The sequence below is a fragment of the Alligator mississippiensis genome, chromosome 9, assembly GCF_030867095.1.
Source record: "Alligator mississippiensis isolate rAllMis1 chromosome 9, rAllMis1, whole genome shotgun sequence".
NCBI classification, from domain to species: domain Eukaryota; kingdom Metazoa; phylum Chordata; order Crocodylia; family Alligatoridae; genus Alligator; species Alligator mississippiensis.
In genome coordinates, this window is record NC_081832.1 from 47,619,092 (window position 1) to 47,632,698 (window position 13,607).

General features: G+C 42.8%; 1 protein-coding gene across 1 annotated transcript in view; it reads right to left on the minus strand.

Annotated features, from left to right (window-relative positions):
- Nucleotides 1–3,681: 3,681 nt before the first annotated feature.
- Nucleotides 3,682–13,607, minus strand: part of FGF18 (fibroblast growth factor 18) — a 123,614-nt gene continuing 113,688 nt past the window's right edge. Inside the window, exon 5 of the mRNA XM_006263676.3 lies at nt 3,682–12,834. Within this exon, the coding sequence (XP_006263738.2) occupies nt 12,568–12,834 (267 nt within the window). The 3' untranslated portion in view covers nt 3,682–12,567. The remainder of the gene's footprint in view (nt 12,835–13,607) is intronic.

Sequence of the window (13,607 nt, forward strand, 5' to 3'; positions counted from 1 at the left end):
ACACTTATCTCAAAACTGACAAAGAACAATACCAGTACACCTCAATGGATTAATATTTATCACTCTCTGGGGACATCTACACATGCATTAATGCGCTTTAGTTAAGGTGCATTAAATCTAGCACCTCTGGGTGCCTATACATGAACCAGGAGGCTGCTCCAATGCACTGTTAATCAAGTCTTCTGGAGCGTAGTAATTACCAAGCTCCAGACAGCCTCTGTGTCTTGTGTATCAGCAGCCGCACACTGCAAAATGGTGGTGGGGATGCTTTAACTAAAGTTCACTTTGCAGCATGTGGACACTGATATATGAGACAACCCCCCCAGACACTCCTGGAGCACATGTAAAAATGCTCTCCATTGTAAGGTTCTAAGAAAATGTGTATTAGCCCTACCTTGATGCAAATTAACAAAAGAGCACTGTTTTTGAGTGACACTTAATGTGCATTAGCCTGTTTAATGTACATTAGCAAAAGTGCACTGTTTTTAAGTGATGCATTAATGTTCATTAAAATAGGCTAATGAGCATTAAAGCACATGTTTAGACATGCCCTCTGTAAATGAAAACAGACTGGCTGCTTATTTCTAAGCACAGAGTTTCTCTACCTTCATTTTTCACCCTAACAAAGACATATCCTGTACTTAAGACCTGATGCTACCCACTTGTATTCACCAAAGAACTTAAAATATCACAAGAGAAGAGAAAGGAAGTTCTAACTGCTTTCATGTAGCTGATATTGCTGAAGAAATCTTATCCTTGATATCTGTCATGAAATTCTGACTCAGCCTTAGGAAAGAATGGGATAGCATCAGAGAGTTTATAGGAAGAAGAGAGTAAAAGCAAGAAGATATCATATGGGCCTTGTGTAACACTGACTAGAGTTGGGCTTTGCAATCTCAGTAGTGCTCCAGCATGGAACTTTTACAAGCCAGTGGTCTAATTTTCAGAGTACATTCAGACATCATTACGGTTAGGTTGATCTAAGTACCAATCTATACATATGTTCAGGGAGGTTAGATCAGGGAAAAAATGGCTGTCCTGATCTAATTCAGTTCACCTGAGGAGATGAACAAAAGTTCATTGGTAGGGACCTACCAAATTCATGACAGAAGTGGGTTGTGCTGAGGCTCCTTTAATCTGGCAGGTCCCTCCCCCCCTCCCCCGTGTCCCTCTACCACTCATTGGTGAAGGGGCTGCACTTGCAGCTCACTTCTGATTGGTGGGGAGGCAAAAACTGCAGTTTTAAATATGGTGCCATTTTTGCCTTCCACCGCTGATTGGCTAATGGATCCCAGTGGCCCTGGTGCTTTGTTCCTGACTGGCAGGGAGGCGAAAACGGTGCCACATTTAAAACCATGGTTTTTGCTTCTCTGCTGATTAGGAGGGAGTAGTGGGGCCCCTCTGTCAACCAATGGTGGGAAGGAGGGGAACATGGGGGAACATGAAAGATTAAAGAAGCTGCCATGCACTCCACTTCTGCCATGAATTTGGTAGGTCCCTATTCATTGGAAACAGACTAGCCCAAACTACTAAAAGTCTGTACATATTTGGAGTGCAGCTTCAGGCTGGGAAAGCCCAGCCACTTCCTCCAACCATGGGGTTATTTTCTCCAACCATGGGGCTTTTCTACCTCCAACCCTAACAGGGCTATTTTTAGGCCCCCAACACCTCCACCTTGAACAGACAAATCCCCGCTGCAGACTCCCCCCAGCAGACCTGCCAGACCCTGCCCTGTTTCCCACCAAGTCCTCCGCCTCCACCCCATAAACTTGCTAGCCTCCATGATCCTGCCCACCCCTCCCTTCTCCCCAGCTTACTTAGATTGGGTTCCTGGAGGAGCTCCCAGCACTGGCAAACACATGCATTTTCAAAAGTTGTATTTTGAAAGGGACAGTGCATTTCACTGCAGCCTTTCCTAAGTGAAACTTTTGACTTGATAAAGTCAAAGCCAACTGCACTTTATCATGAATCAGCAGATGCATGACAAACAGAACCAAGGAGGTGATACTTCCCCTCTATCAGGCACTGGTCAGACCACAGCTGGAATACTGCATCCAGTTTTGGGTGCCACACTTTAAGGGGGATGTGGATGACCTGGAGAGGGTCCAGAGAAGGGCCACTCGTATGGTTAAGGGCTTGCAGGCCAAGCCCTATGAGAGACTAGGGCACCTGGACCTCTTCAGCCTCCACAAGAGAAGGTTGAGAGGTGACTTTGTGGCTGCCTATAAATTCATCATGGGGGCACAGAAGGGAATTGGTGAGGCTCTACTCACCAAGGCGCCCCTGGGAGTTACAAGAAATAATGGCCACAAGCTAGCAGAGAGCAGATTTAGACTGGACATTAGGAGGAACTTCTTCACAGTTAGAGTGGCCAAAATCTGGAATGGGCTCCCAAGGGAGGTGGTGCTCTCCCCTACCCTGGGGGTCTTCAAGAGGAGGTTGGATATGCATCTAGCTGGGGTCACCTGAACCCAGCACATTTCCTGCCTATGCAGGGGGTCGGACTCGATGATCTATTGAGGTCCCTTCTGACCCTAACTTCTATGAATCTATGAATTCTCATTTTGAAACAATATTGGTAGTTTTCAAATTGACCTTGATTTTAAAAAGGTTTTGTTTCAGACTGAAGTAAATAATTTTATTTGCCCCAAAATATTTTTGTTTCATTTAACTAAAATGCCAGAGAGAAATATTTGTTTTAGATCAGACCAAACTGATCCCCACCCCCAGTTTTTCAGTTCAGCCACCAAATTGATTTGATGTCTGGTTTTAGATCAGACCAAACTGATCCCCACCCCTGGTTTTTCAGTTCAGCCACCAAATTGATTTGATGTCTGGTTATAGTGCTGAGCACCTGAAGCTGCCTTTGACTTTATGCAGTGTTATGAGTACCCCTTGCTTTAAAAAAGCAGGCATTTGGTAAAATAAAGATGGCTTATGAAGGAGGAAGAAAATTTGTATTAGAAAGTCAAGTTTTGTCCACCTTGAAAGACGCTATGGTGAGTGCCCAGAAAATCAGCAAAACGAATACACCACAAGAACTAAATGTGTGAAGAGTGAGCAACTGTGAGGAGAAAGCATTTTTTTTTTTTTTAAATTCAGACAGTTAAAATCTCTAGGTGTCCATGATTAGCTGAGTCTATCCTAGATAACATAGCAAGCAAATGCAGCTCAGCAGAAGTCATTTTTACTTGACTTCATAAGAAGTTCCAATTCCAATTCCTTCTGCCTGACTCCAACAAACAATGGCTCTCTATATAACTCAAATAATGCAGTTCCTCTAGCAATAGGAAAGATTATTTTATTTTTGTATTCTATAAAAATGACATCCCAAATCATAGAAGGACAATTTTCCACTGCTAAACTTCCAGGTTCTCTTACTGTGTAAAAACTAATAGAAGGAGGGATGTGTGTTTGTGTATGCATGCATGTGTTCAATTTTTTTCACCTTGAAGTCACCAGCCACAGTACATCTCAACCTGGGAAATGCAATAAATCATTGTCATCTGATGGCCGTTTGAAATCAATGCCTGGATCTCCTTTCAGCTCCTCATAGACAAATAGTCACTTTACAGAACTTGCACGGAATGTGCAATGTGCTGTTATTTGCACTTATCAGAACCCTATATGGCAATCATACCAGGAAAGGCGAGGACCAAACAGACAAAGGATGAGCTGCTCTCCACTTACTAGAAGTTGCACTTCTTTGTATGGATTGAAGCATATACACATAATTTATAAAGAAACATTCCACTTCCTATTTCAAGAGAAAATAAATGGAGTATTGTGCTTTAATTAAATAAGATTTGCAATTTACAGTTTGTTGCATACATTTCAGGAGTTCCTCTCCTTTCAGCAACATACAGTTTGATCTATTGTAGGGCAGTATTCTCCACCATCACCACTACCACCCCCATGCGCTATGTTACCATTAGTAACAATAACTATTATTTCCCATTACTTAGTGTCTTCCCTACATATTATTTGAAGCAGCATGGTCTGCAGAGATTATGGGCACAGACAGAAGTGACAATTTTCACTTGATCTGGCCACAGAAAGCAATTTATAGCTGTGACAAGTGCATGGCTGCAGACCGCTTAAAAAATGGCCAATTGAGTGAAAATCTGACCCCTCATTGCATGAGGTATCAGATAAAGATGTTTCAAAATGTGGTGTCTTTTGTAACTTGTGTCTGTGCAGCTCCCAGCCTGTCACTGTTTTAAAAATGGGAGGGGGGAAAGGGAGTGGAGGGAGTTCAGTCTGAGGGTTTTTCAGCCCCTCCCCCCCCAACTGAGGTGGGGAGGCTCCAATTCACCCACCCCACCCTTCAGCATCAGCTGGGGAGCCCCAAAAATTATCCCTCTCCACTGCCTTTTCCCACTCCCATTCTGAAAACAGGGAGCACTGGCAGAGAGCCCTGGCCATTGCTGTGGGAACCTGGCTGCTGGTTCCCAGCCTGCAGCTCGGTTCCCCTCCCCCCTGGGACCAACAGTGAACTTCTGTTTGGTCCAGAGTAAAGTTGCAACTCAGAACACTTGGCAAAAATCATTCCAAATTACAGCTGGGAGCTGCACTTCTGTAAGGGATCCTCCAATCACCAGTAACCAAACCAATAATTTGAATATTAAAAAAATAATTAACGGTTTATAAATATCCCTTGGGCATTTGATTAATAAGGCTGATATGAGACATAGGCATTTAAACAGCTTCTGTGCATCTTATGTGTACATTTTTAGTGCCTGCAAAATAATTCAGGAAAATATACATATATACCTGACTTTCCATGGTAGCCCAGGGGTGTCAAAATGCAGCCTGCAGGCTGGATCCTGTCTGTAGAGCCACATCATTTGGCCCCTGGTGCTGGACCTTGGTCCTGAGAAGACCCACATGTCACATGTGCCTATGGCACCCACTTCAGCAAGTCTGGAGTATGCCACATATGGGTCCCAGAGCTGCACCACATGCAACACATTCCAGATTGGCTGGAACAGGTGTTGGATCCAGCATGTGGGGGTCCCCTGCATGCCAGATCTAGCACCCAGTCTGGGACTGCACCACACCTGGTGCACACTCCAGCCAATCAAGGACCCAGGACTGGCTGGAGCAGTCGCCACATGTAACTCATGTCCCAGACTGGCCAGAGTGGGCCCTGCAAATGGTACACAGCAGGTGCTTGGGACACTGAATCCAGCACATAGGGGAAAGAGAGGATCTGTGGGCCCAATCCAGCATGTGGGGCCAGCCCCATGGCATTCATTAGGCTCATGAACCGGTCCTGTGCCACGCATTTGGCCTGCAGGTTTGACATCCCTGTGGTAGTCACAGAAAACATGCATCGTGGAACATTAATCTGGAGTCATTGAGAGGGTAATAAGTCACCTGGAGGTCACCAACAGGATACTGTGGTCCTTTCCATATTACTAAATTGGAACGGTATTCAAGGGAGATAGGTGGGAAATTCTGTTCTGGGCTGGAAAAGATGGAGGGTCACAGTAGAGCATATTTGTGTAGAAGTAGCTACTCTAATGTTATGTTTTGGAACCAGTCTTAATGGCATGGGAAGACTAAAAGATGCTGTAGTCCTGGCTCCAGAAGCCACATAAAATCATTGTCTTATATTCTGATTAGCTATCCATTGAAACCAGTGGAAAAAAACTACCCATAGCTTCACTGAAAGAAACATTACTCCCACCGTCCTGAACAAACTTCAGTGTTCCTCAGTGTTTATAGACAACTCCCCTGTATGCCTGAGGTAGCTTTGGGCTGATCTCACCAGACTGCACACAATACATTGACTGATGAGGACCTTAACACTTTGGCCAGAAATGACCCACATGTTCTTGCCTGAAAATTGCAGCCATGTTCTTAGAATAGATGTTCCCACCATTTTAAACCAACAAAAAAAATTGACACATCCAGAAAGGCCATTGTGTGATGCAACATTGTTTGACCAATGCTGATCAAAGAAAAGCAACAAGTAATCCATGGTGAGGCCCATTTGAAATTTAAGTCCTCTAAGGAGAAGGATATCTTCTGCTCTCAACGGAAAGGGTTGTTAAAAGCTGACTGTTTACAGTGTAAGCAAATAAGCTGACTGTGGCCCAGGTGCAGTAACCACAGTGATCCATAGGATAAGTCTGAGATGACAGCTGCATTTGCATAAACAGTGCCACAGTCAAGCACAAATACTCTGTTGTTGAACAGGAAACTGCACAAGCTTTTGTCTGTGTAATTGAAAACCTCAGCTTTGGAAATGTAAACGTACCTGGCAGGTTGATCACCACCTGCTGACAGTGTCTTTGCCTATGAAAGGTTTCAGGTAAGCCAGACCATGCATCCTACAATAGACAGGAGAGAGGGGCATAAAGCAGGATGTGATAATATTGTTATGGATGGCTCACCTCACTTACCCTTGCCAATAACAGTATCCGTACAGATGATGATATCAAACTGATTCCTCTGGTAACAGGCACAACATTAGCGTCAACTATATAATAGTTTAAGGCAGCATCTGAGACTTTGATTTCACCAACCTAGATAGCAGCCAAGGAGTGAGAAATTTGCTGACCTACATGTCTTACTCTCTTACAGTCTTCAAAATGCAAGAAATAATGTCAAAACTACAGAGTTTAAATCTGTACTAAAGATCCAAACTCCTCAAAGAGCTTTGGGCTGTTGGGATTTGTGGGCTTGGCTTAGACCAGCCGCAAAGTTCTTAACCAGAGTTTAGAGATGAACAGCTAATTAAGTGGAGCTGTTATCCACAGCTCAGAGTGTATACCCTGACAAGGACTTATATATTCTGTAAGTCATCTAGTACAACCCCCCTGCCTGAGGCAGGAAATACTATAGCATCATGAGTTACTTGCTAGGTTCATGACAAAATGGACACAATGCACAATGGTCTATCACACAATGGTCAGACCTGAAGCAGAGTACTTTGTATTTGAAAGCTTGTCTAAAATGTCTCCCAATCATGCAATAGATCCAGTAGAAGAAATAACCCCACAAAATACCTTTGTCTCTCACATAACACACAACACCACTACATTCCTCACTGAATTTCCTTGTCCATTTTTGGATAGGGCAATGTTGCTACTGATACAGCAATATCATTTGAGAAAGCACTGATATGCTATTAATTAGTTAATGTGTATGTTTAAAATGTTCCCAACCAAACTCCATGCGTATGACTGCCATTAATTATTTCAGGCAAATGACCACTATTAGCCTTTGCTCTTGAGTTTACTGTCACCATAGTAAATACTCATTAACAGCTTTCATTTACAAAGTAAGCCTAAAATTAACAGTCCATATAAACCTCAGCTCACAAGCAAGGAGGCTGAAGAATTCTTGAAGGGAAGATATATAAATTACAAACTTTTGCCCAGTCTATAATCTTCAGACCAACAGGAAAAGAGAAAATTTTAATCCAGTTTTTGAAAACTGTTTGTAAACTAACCCAGAAGGAAATTGTTTGTCATAGACCATACAGAGCAACCTGACGTGCAGTGACACAGGTGTCTCCCGCAGAATTACTCCTCAGAACAAGTATGCCAAGCTAATTAAGTGGAGCTGTTGTCCACTGGTCAGATTTTAAAAAAATATTCAGCAGCCCTCAGTACCCACCACTGCCAATTTTCTGGATGTCTTTTCCCCTGCCAACAGAATGACCAGTTTTTGCCCTACAGGGACATACTCTGTACTGGAAACCAAGACACTGAATTGTGTCTCCTTTGTTTCATTGGATTATGTTAATAATCTTGTGCCCTTCATGAACATTTTTATTGATCAAAACCTCATGATTCTAATGTAATAAACTGGTGACTATTATTCCTTCCTTTCTACAAAGAAGGTTACCATGGATTTGAGAGCCCATCCAAGGTCACTTTGGCAGAGCTAGGAATAGAGCTGATGACTTCAAGAGAGCAGCCCGAATGTCCATCCACTTAGCCACACTGATTCTCCATAGGATTATTTTAGGTGTATGGCTCCAGTGTCTGAAAAGCAAAAGTGCTTCTGCCTAATCACCTTTCAAACATACATATTGATGAGCACAACCATGATTAACACATAGCTCCCAGGAATCTTACCTCAGTTTCCTGACCTAACTGCTAGACCACGCTATCATCCTCCAGCCAGAAACATAACCCAGGGGTGCATCTACACATACACTTTAATGCACTGTAGACTATTTTACTGTGCATTAAAGCATCACAAAAAAACTGACTTTACACTAATGCACAGTAAAATAGTCTACTGCTCATTAAGGATCACTTAAAAACTGTGCAAATACACTATTGTGAATTAGGGCAGCCTAATGCACATTTAGTACCTCACATTGGAGGTACTAAACTTAATGCACCTTGGAAAAGGCACACTAATGCATGTGTAGACATGCCCCAGAAGTCCTGATTCACTTCCAGCTAGCAAGCCTAACCTGGCAAAGCTAAAACCAATGGCAAAGCATGTATCAGCTCTCCCACTAATGGCTGGAGCACACAAGAAAATAACAGCCTACTACTTCTATAATATTTAGCACTCACCCCATTAGCTGAAGTGGTTGAGGTTGGTGCTGTGGACTACAACTCCTCTTCCCCTTGTACAAAGGCTTCCTCCAGACCTCATCATTAGGCTCAAAAACAGGATGAAGCGCCTCCCAGCCTCTGGGTCTCTCCTCTGGCAGAAAACCAGCCCTTATCTTCTCCCATCCTCATCTTTCTTCTTGAGAACAAAGGAAGTCAACTCCCCCATTTTTGCCCCAGCCTTCTGCCAGTGAAACTGCAATGAGGATGACATGGCCAAGCATCAAGGAAAAGACTCTGAGGATCATTCCCATGCCCTTGAAGAAATCAGTCTCTGCAAATTGCTTCCACTGTCCACCACCACCACCACCACGCTGCTGAACTTCCCCAGAACACAGGGCCCCACAGTTTACAACCGCAGACAAATCCAAAAGGATCCTCACCATCACTTCCACTAATCCACAGGTACATGCTACTATTGGTGTCAGAAAGGAATCCTCTCCCCCCTGCCCACCCCCTCAACATGGGTGGGTGGCAGGCCAATGGAGTCCTAACAGCTCCCTGACTTGGCTCCAGTTCTGTGTCTATATATACTTGGCTTCCATATTAGCTTCACCTTTCATTGCCCTATATTAGTGGATCCAGGATTTTACAAAGCCGAGTGCAGCAGCAGTGACTGGCACCGTAGGGATGCCTGCACTCCCCTCGTCCCACCACTGCCCTCATTCTTTCTCCCTTCACCAGGACAGACAGATTGTACTGTGGAAGAGGCTGTCAGGGACTTTTTAAATCCCCAAAGTAAGTAAGAATTTTTCCCCTTCTCCCTGCTCAGAGGCACTCCCTTTTCTCCCCTCCTCCGCCTGTCACTGCCACTGTCGCCACTGTCTCCACTGTCCCAGGCACAAGAGAAGCTCCAGAGCCACTCCAGCTAGACTGCACAGGCGCTGGGCTCATCCTGGGACAGTGGCAGCAGGTTGGCAGGTGAGTTTCCTTTCCTTGTGCCGGCAAGGAACGCCCAGAGCTACCAGGCAAGTCAGGGGAACCCATCCACCTGCCACCATTGCTGCCACTGTTCCAGACTGAGCCCCATTCCTATGCAGCCTGGCTGGAATGGGATAGGAGCTCCCCTCACCCTCAAGATGGCAAGGATCATGACAGCCGCAAGCAAGGGAAGGGATGTGCTCTGACCATAGAGGGCAAAGGAGGGAAGGAATTCTTGCCTTCTCTGGAGATTAAAATAAGTCCCTGGCTGCTACTGCACCCCCTCTAGATCTGCCTCTGACTAGAAAAGGCTGTTACACTTCTCTTCTTGGTCTTACTGCCAGATGTCCAGTGCTGCCAACTGCCATGAGCCTGTGATTTCTGATAATTTTCTTAAAGCTCCAGCATTGGGAGCCCTGCGATAAGCACAAGACTACCAACTTCATGTTAAATGAAAAAAAAATTGTGCTCATGATTTGAAGACTGGAACTGTAAGCTCAAATGGCTTCAGCACCAACAAAAATCTAAAATATATTATTTATACAATCTCAAGATTGTGCAAGTCAATATCATGCTTTTGAACACTTGGGGTTGGCAATATTGCATGAGTTTTCATTTACATTTCAAAGCTTTGCATTTCCCAGAAAAAGTCCTGTCACTGCTGCTGCTAGAACAGTGTATGAAAGGAGGTATCTAAGGGTTCCCCCATGCCCCTACAGGCAGTTGCACACACTGAAAGCATCAATGGGCAAGACTGGCAGTGATACAGAAGCCCATACCTCCAATTCCCATCAGTGGCAATCCCAACTTATTTCTTTTCTTTTAATGAGGCTCTCCCCTCACACATAGGCAAATGGTTGGCTAATAAGCCCAGGGATACCTAAAACAGAGCAGAACAGAGGAGGCAGTCCAGGCCAGTAGAAGGGGCATTCAAATGGGCAGCAGAAGCCCTGTGTTCTATTCCTGGCTCAGCCACTGGTGTACCACGGTGCCCTGGACAAGTCAAATCACCACTCTGCATCCCCTCCTACTCTTTTTCCACCTTGCTTACTTAGATGGTGAGTTCTTGAGATACAGGAGTTATGTTTCTTGCTTATTGCTCATACGCTACCCTACCACAATGGAGTTCTGGTCTTGGTTGTGGTCTTCAGCTGATTAATTGTTTTTCAAGTTGTTGTAAATGCTCAGCTTTCAGGGAAAGTTTCGCCTGTGATGCTGTCAGTTTTTTCTGCAGGCAAAGAGAAGTAAGATTGCTTAGCATTGCTTAATTTTCTTTGGACTTGAAAGGTCTGATATACTGTTCAGAAAGCAACCCAAAGTTTGCATGATTACCTGAACACATTCCAAACTGCTCTGATATGTAAAGCATGTCTGGAATTCTTGCAAGAATAAGATTTCTCAAGATATTTTTGAAAGCTGTTCTCTTGATTAGCAAGAATAAGCTTTCTGAACGCATCTCAGCATTTCCAGATCGTGACTGGAACAGGAAGTGCAGAGATGCATTTAAACAGCACAGTGAAAACAACCAGTGAAATCTCCTAATTCTCAAAAAAGGTCCATTCAAAATTGGTTACAATTTCAATCAAAATTTCAAGTCAACCATTATTTTGCTTGAACCTTTCTTTTTCTTTTTTGTTCTCCATCCACCCTGATGGTAGGTAAACAGGTCAATATACAGTATTACATAGATAATTGTTTCCATTAATACTTAGCATATACACAAGGTTTAACAGGTTCCATTAACTTACTCATCTTTATGAAACCCCAGTTAGGTAAATGATCATTGTTATTCCCATTTTACAGAGGGGAAACTCAGTCACAGAAAGGGTAAGTGACTTATCAGAGACCAAATCCTTGTCTAGACTAGGATTTTAAAATGTTTTGTTAAATTATACCAGGTAGTAAGCACAAAGAATCCTTTCTAAAACTCTAACCAAGAAAAAGAAAGTTGTACATTTGCATGTTAGGTTGGTCAAGTTAAAGTCTAGGTGAGGATTATCATACACATGGCTAGAGTTTTACAAAGCATTGTTGGCTGTGTTAGCAACCTGAGCAAGCAGCATTCCTTTAACACTTGTTCCAGACAAAACTTCAGTAGTAGAAGAAAATCCAGGAATTCCTGGTTCCCAGACCACTGACAAATCTACTCTACTTTCAGGGGAGGGGGGATTGTTGGACCCAGGGGAAGACTGAAAATTAAGTTTTCAGTAAGAAGTAAGTGCCCAGACACCATGACAAAAAGATGAAAGTCCACAGCAATAACTGATCGACTGAGGCAGTGGGGGAAAAATTCTGAACAGCAGCAATATGTACATGTGTTTTAAATAATTTTTTAATTGTTGAGGCAGTAATACTTGGTTCATGGAACTGCAATATACAGAGAGGTGAAATAAATAGCTTATATATATATAATATATATATAATATAGCTGGTTTTAAAATATTCCCTTATCATTGGTGTACTAGGTCATTTTTAGTCACTTGAATGTATTTAGCAGCATTCTCCAGAACTGAGCATAATGCAGGATCACAGAGCCGTGAAACCTTATGTCGTCAAAAAGGTTACAGAAGATCGATGCGTTGAGAACTCCACGGAAACTCAATCACTGCGGCGCACACCATCTTGTCTTGGAACAGCTTGCAGCAGACAATAAATAGATTACTGCAAAACTGGCGATTTCTGGGTCAAGGTTTCAGTAACTTTGGGAAAGAACTTTGGTTTTCTTTGGTTTTACCCTATTTATTTATTTTTTAATAATTATTATTTTTTCCTCTGGGGATCTGCTTGAAAAGTCCATTCCAAAAGAGAAATAAGCACCTAAGTGTCATCAACAACAAGAAGTCAATTTAAATAGAGCAGTTCATTTTGTTTTTCAAGTCACAATAAAATCCTAACAGCTTTCCCCAGCGTTTGCCATCAGTCTTTTTTTTTTTTTTTTACTTTTTTTTTTTTTTAAACACAATGTACAAAAATAGAGCTTCTTCCTTATTTTTAATGTAAAAATATTCCTCTGGTGCAGTTTTTTGTGGTTTATTATTGTGACACTGTTTTTGTCTATTTTTTAACTGGGGTTGGTGGGTCGTATTCTCTTAGTCCTCTTGGTCACTGTCGTGTACTTGAAAGGTTTCTGTATGTCCACTTGACCCTTTGGGTACCTTTTCATAAAATGTACATCTTGCTGGTTTTCCCGGGTTTTGGGCCCTTTCCGTGGCCTTCCCTTTTTGGTGAATCCAACGTACCAGCCCGAATATTTTGCAGACATCAGTGCTGTGTAGTTGTTTTCTAGAACTTTTTCAATGAAAACACACTCTTTGCTGGTGCCATCGGGCTGCAAAAGAGAAAGACAATTCATTTTAATGAGTTGTAAAATGATCTGCCAAATAGCCATTTTTCAGATGAAAGCAGTTGCAGGATCCAGTCCTGTTCTCTCCTGCTTTCAGTTCAAGAACTGTGGGAGAAGAAATGTCATTTGAAAGACAGACAATTTCATTTGAAGTTATTTATTGTTTTAATACTCATACCCAGCTTCCAGTTTTTGAGGGGAGACTTTTTAAGGAACAAACCACAGTTGGGAACCTCTCAATGGGAGTTAGGCAGCTAACTGACCATCTCCCACATGAAAACACAGTAATAATGGAATTTCAAGTCTGTTCTAATGAAATATGGAGTTTCATTAAAATAGTCCTTTGTAAGAATCCAAATACAGCAAACAGAAATAATACTTAGCCTTCGTATTGCTCTCGTGTGGATTTTCAGAAGTTCCTTAGGGACTTGCATATACATCTCCCATTAAACCACCAGAGTCAATGCAACATGGGAACATATCCCTACAGGCACTTTTGAAAATCTTGCTTCATAGTCCAAAGCACCATGAAGGGATATAAAAACTTTAACTATCCACATATGGCTGTGAGCAACACATTTTTGGAGAGGTGGACAGCTTGAGGCGCAAAGAGCTGTTGACACATAGGATGCCCCTGGAGTCACTGGGACTTCTCAATGCTCCTCTGGCTATTGATTTAGGCACTGAATTTTAAAAACCCTGGCCGATGTCTTTTATTTGGACTCAAGAACCTGTCTTCAGCTGTTGTGTTATGTTAT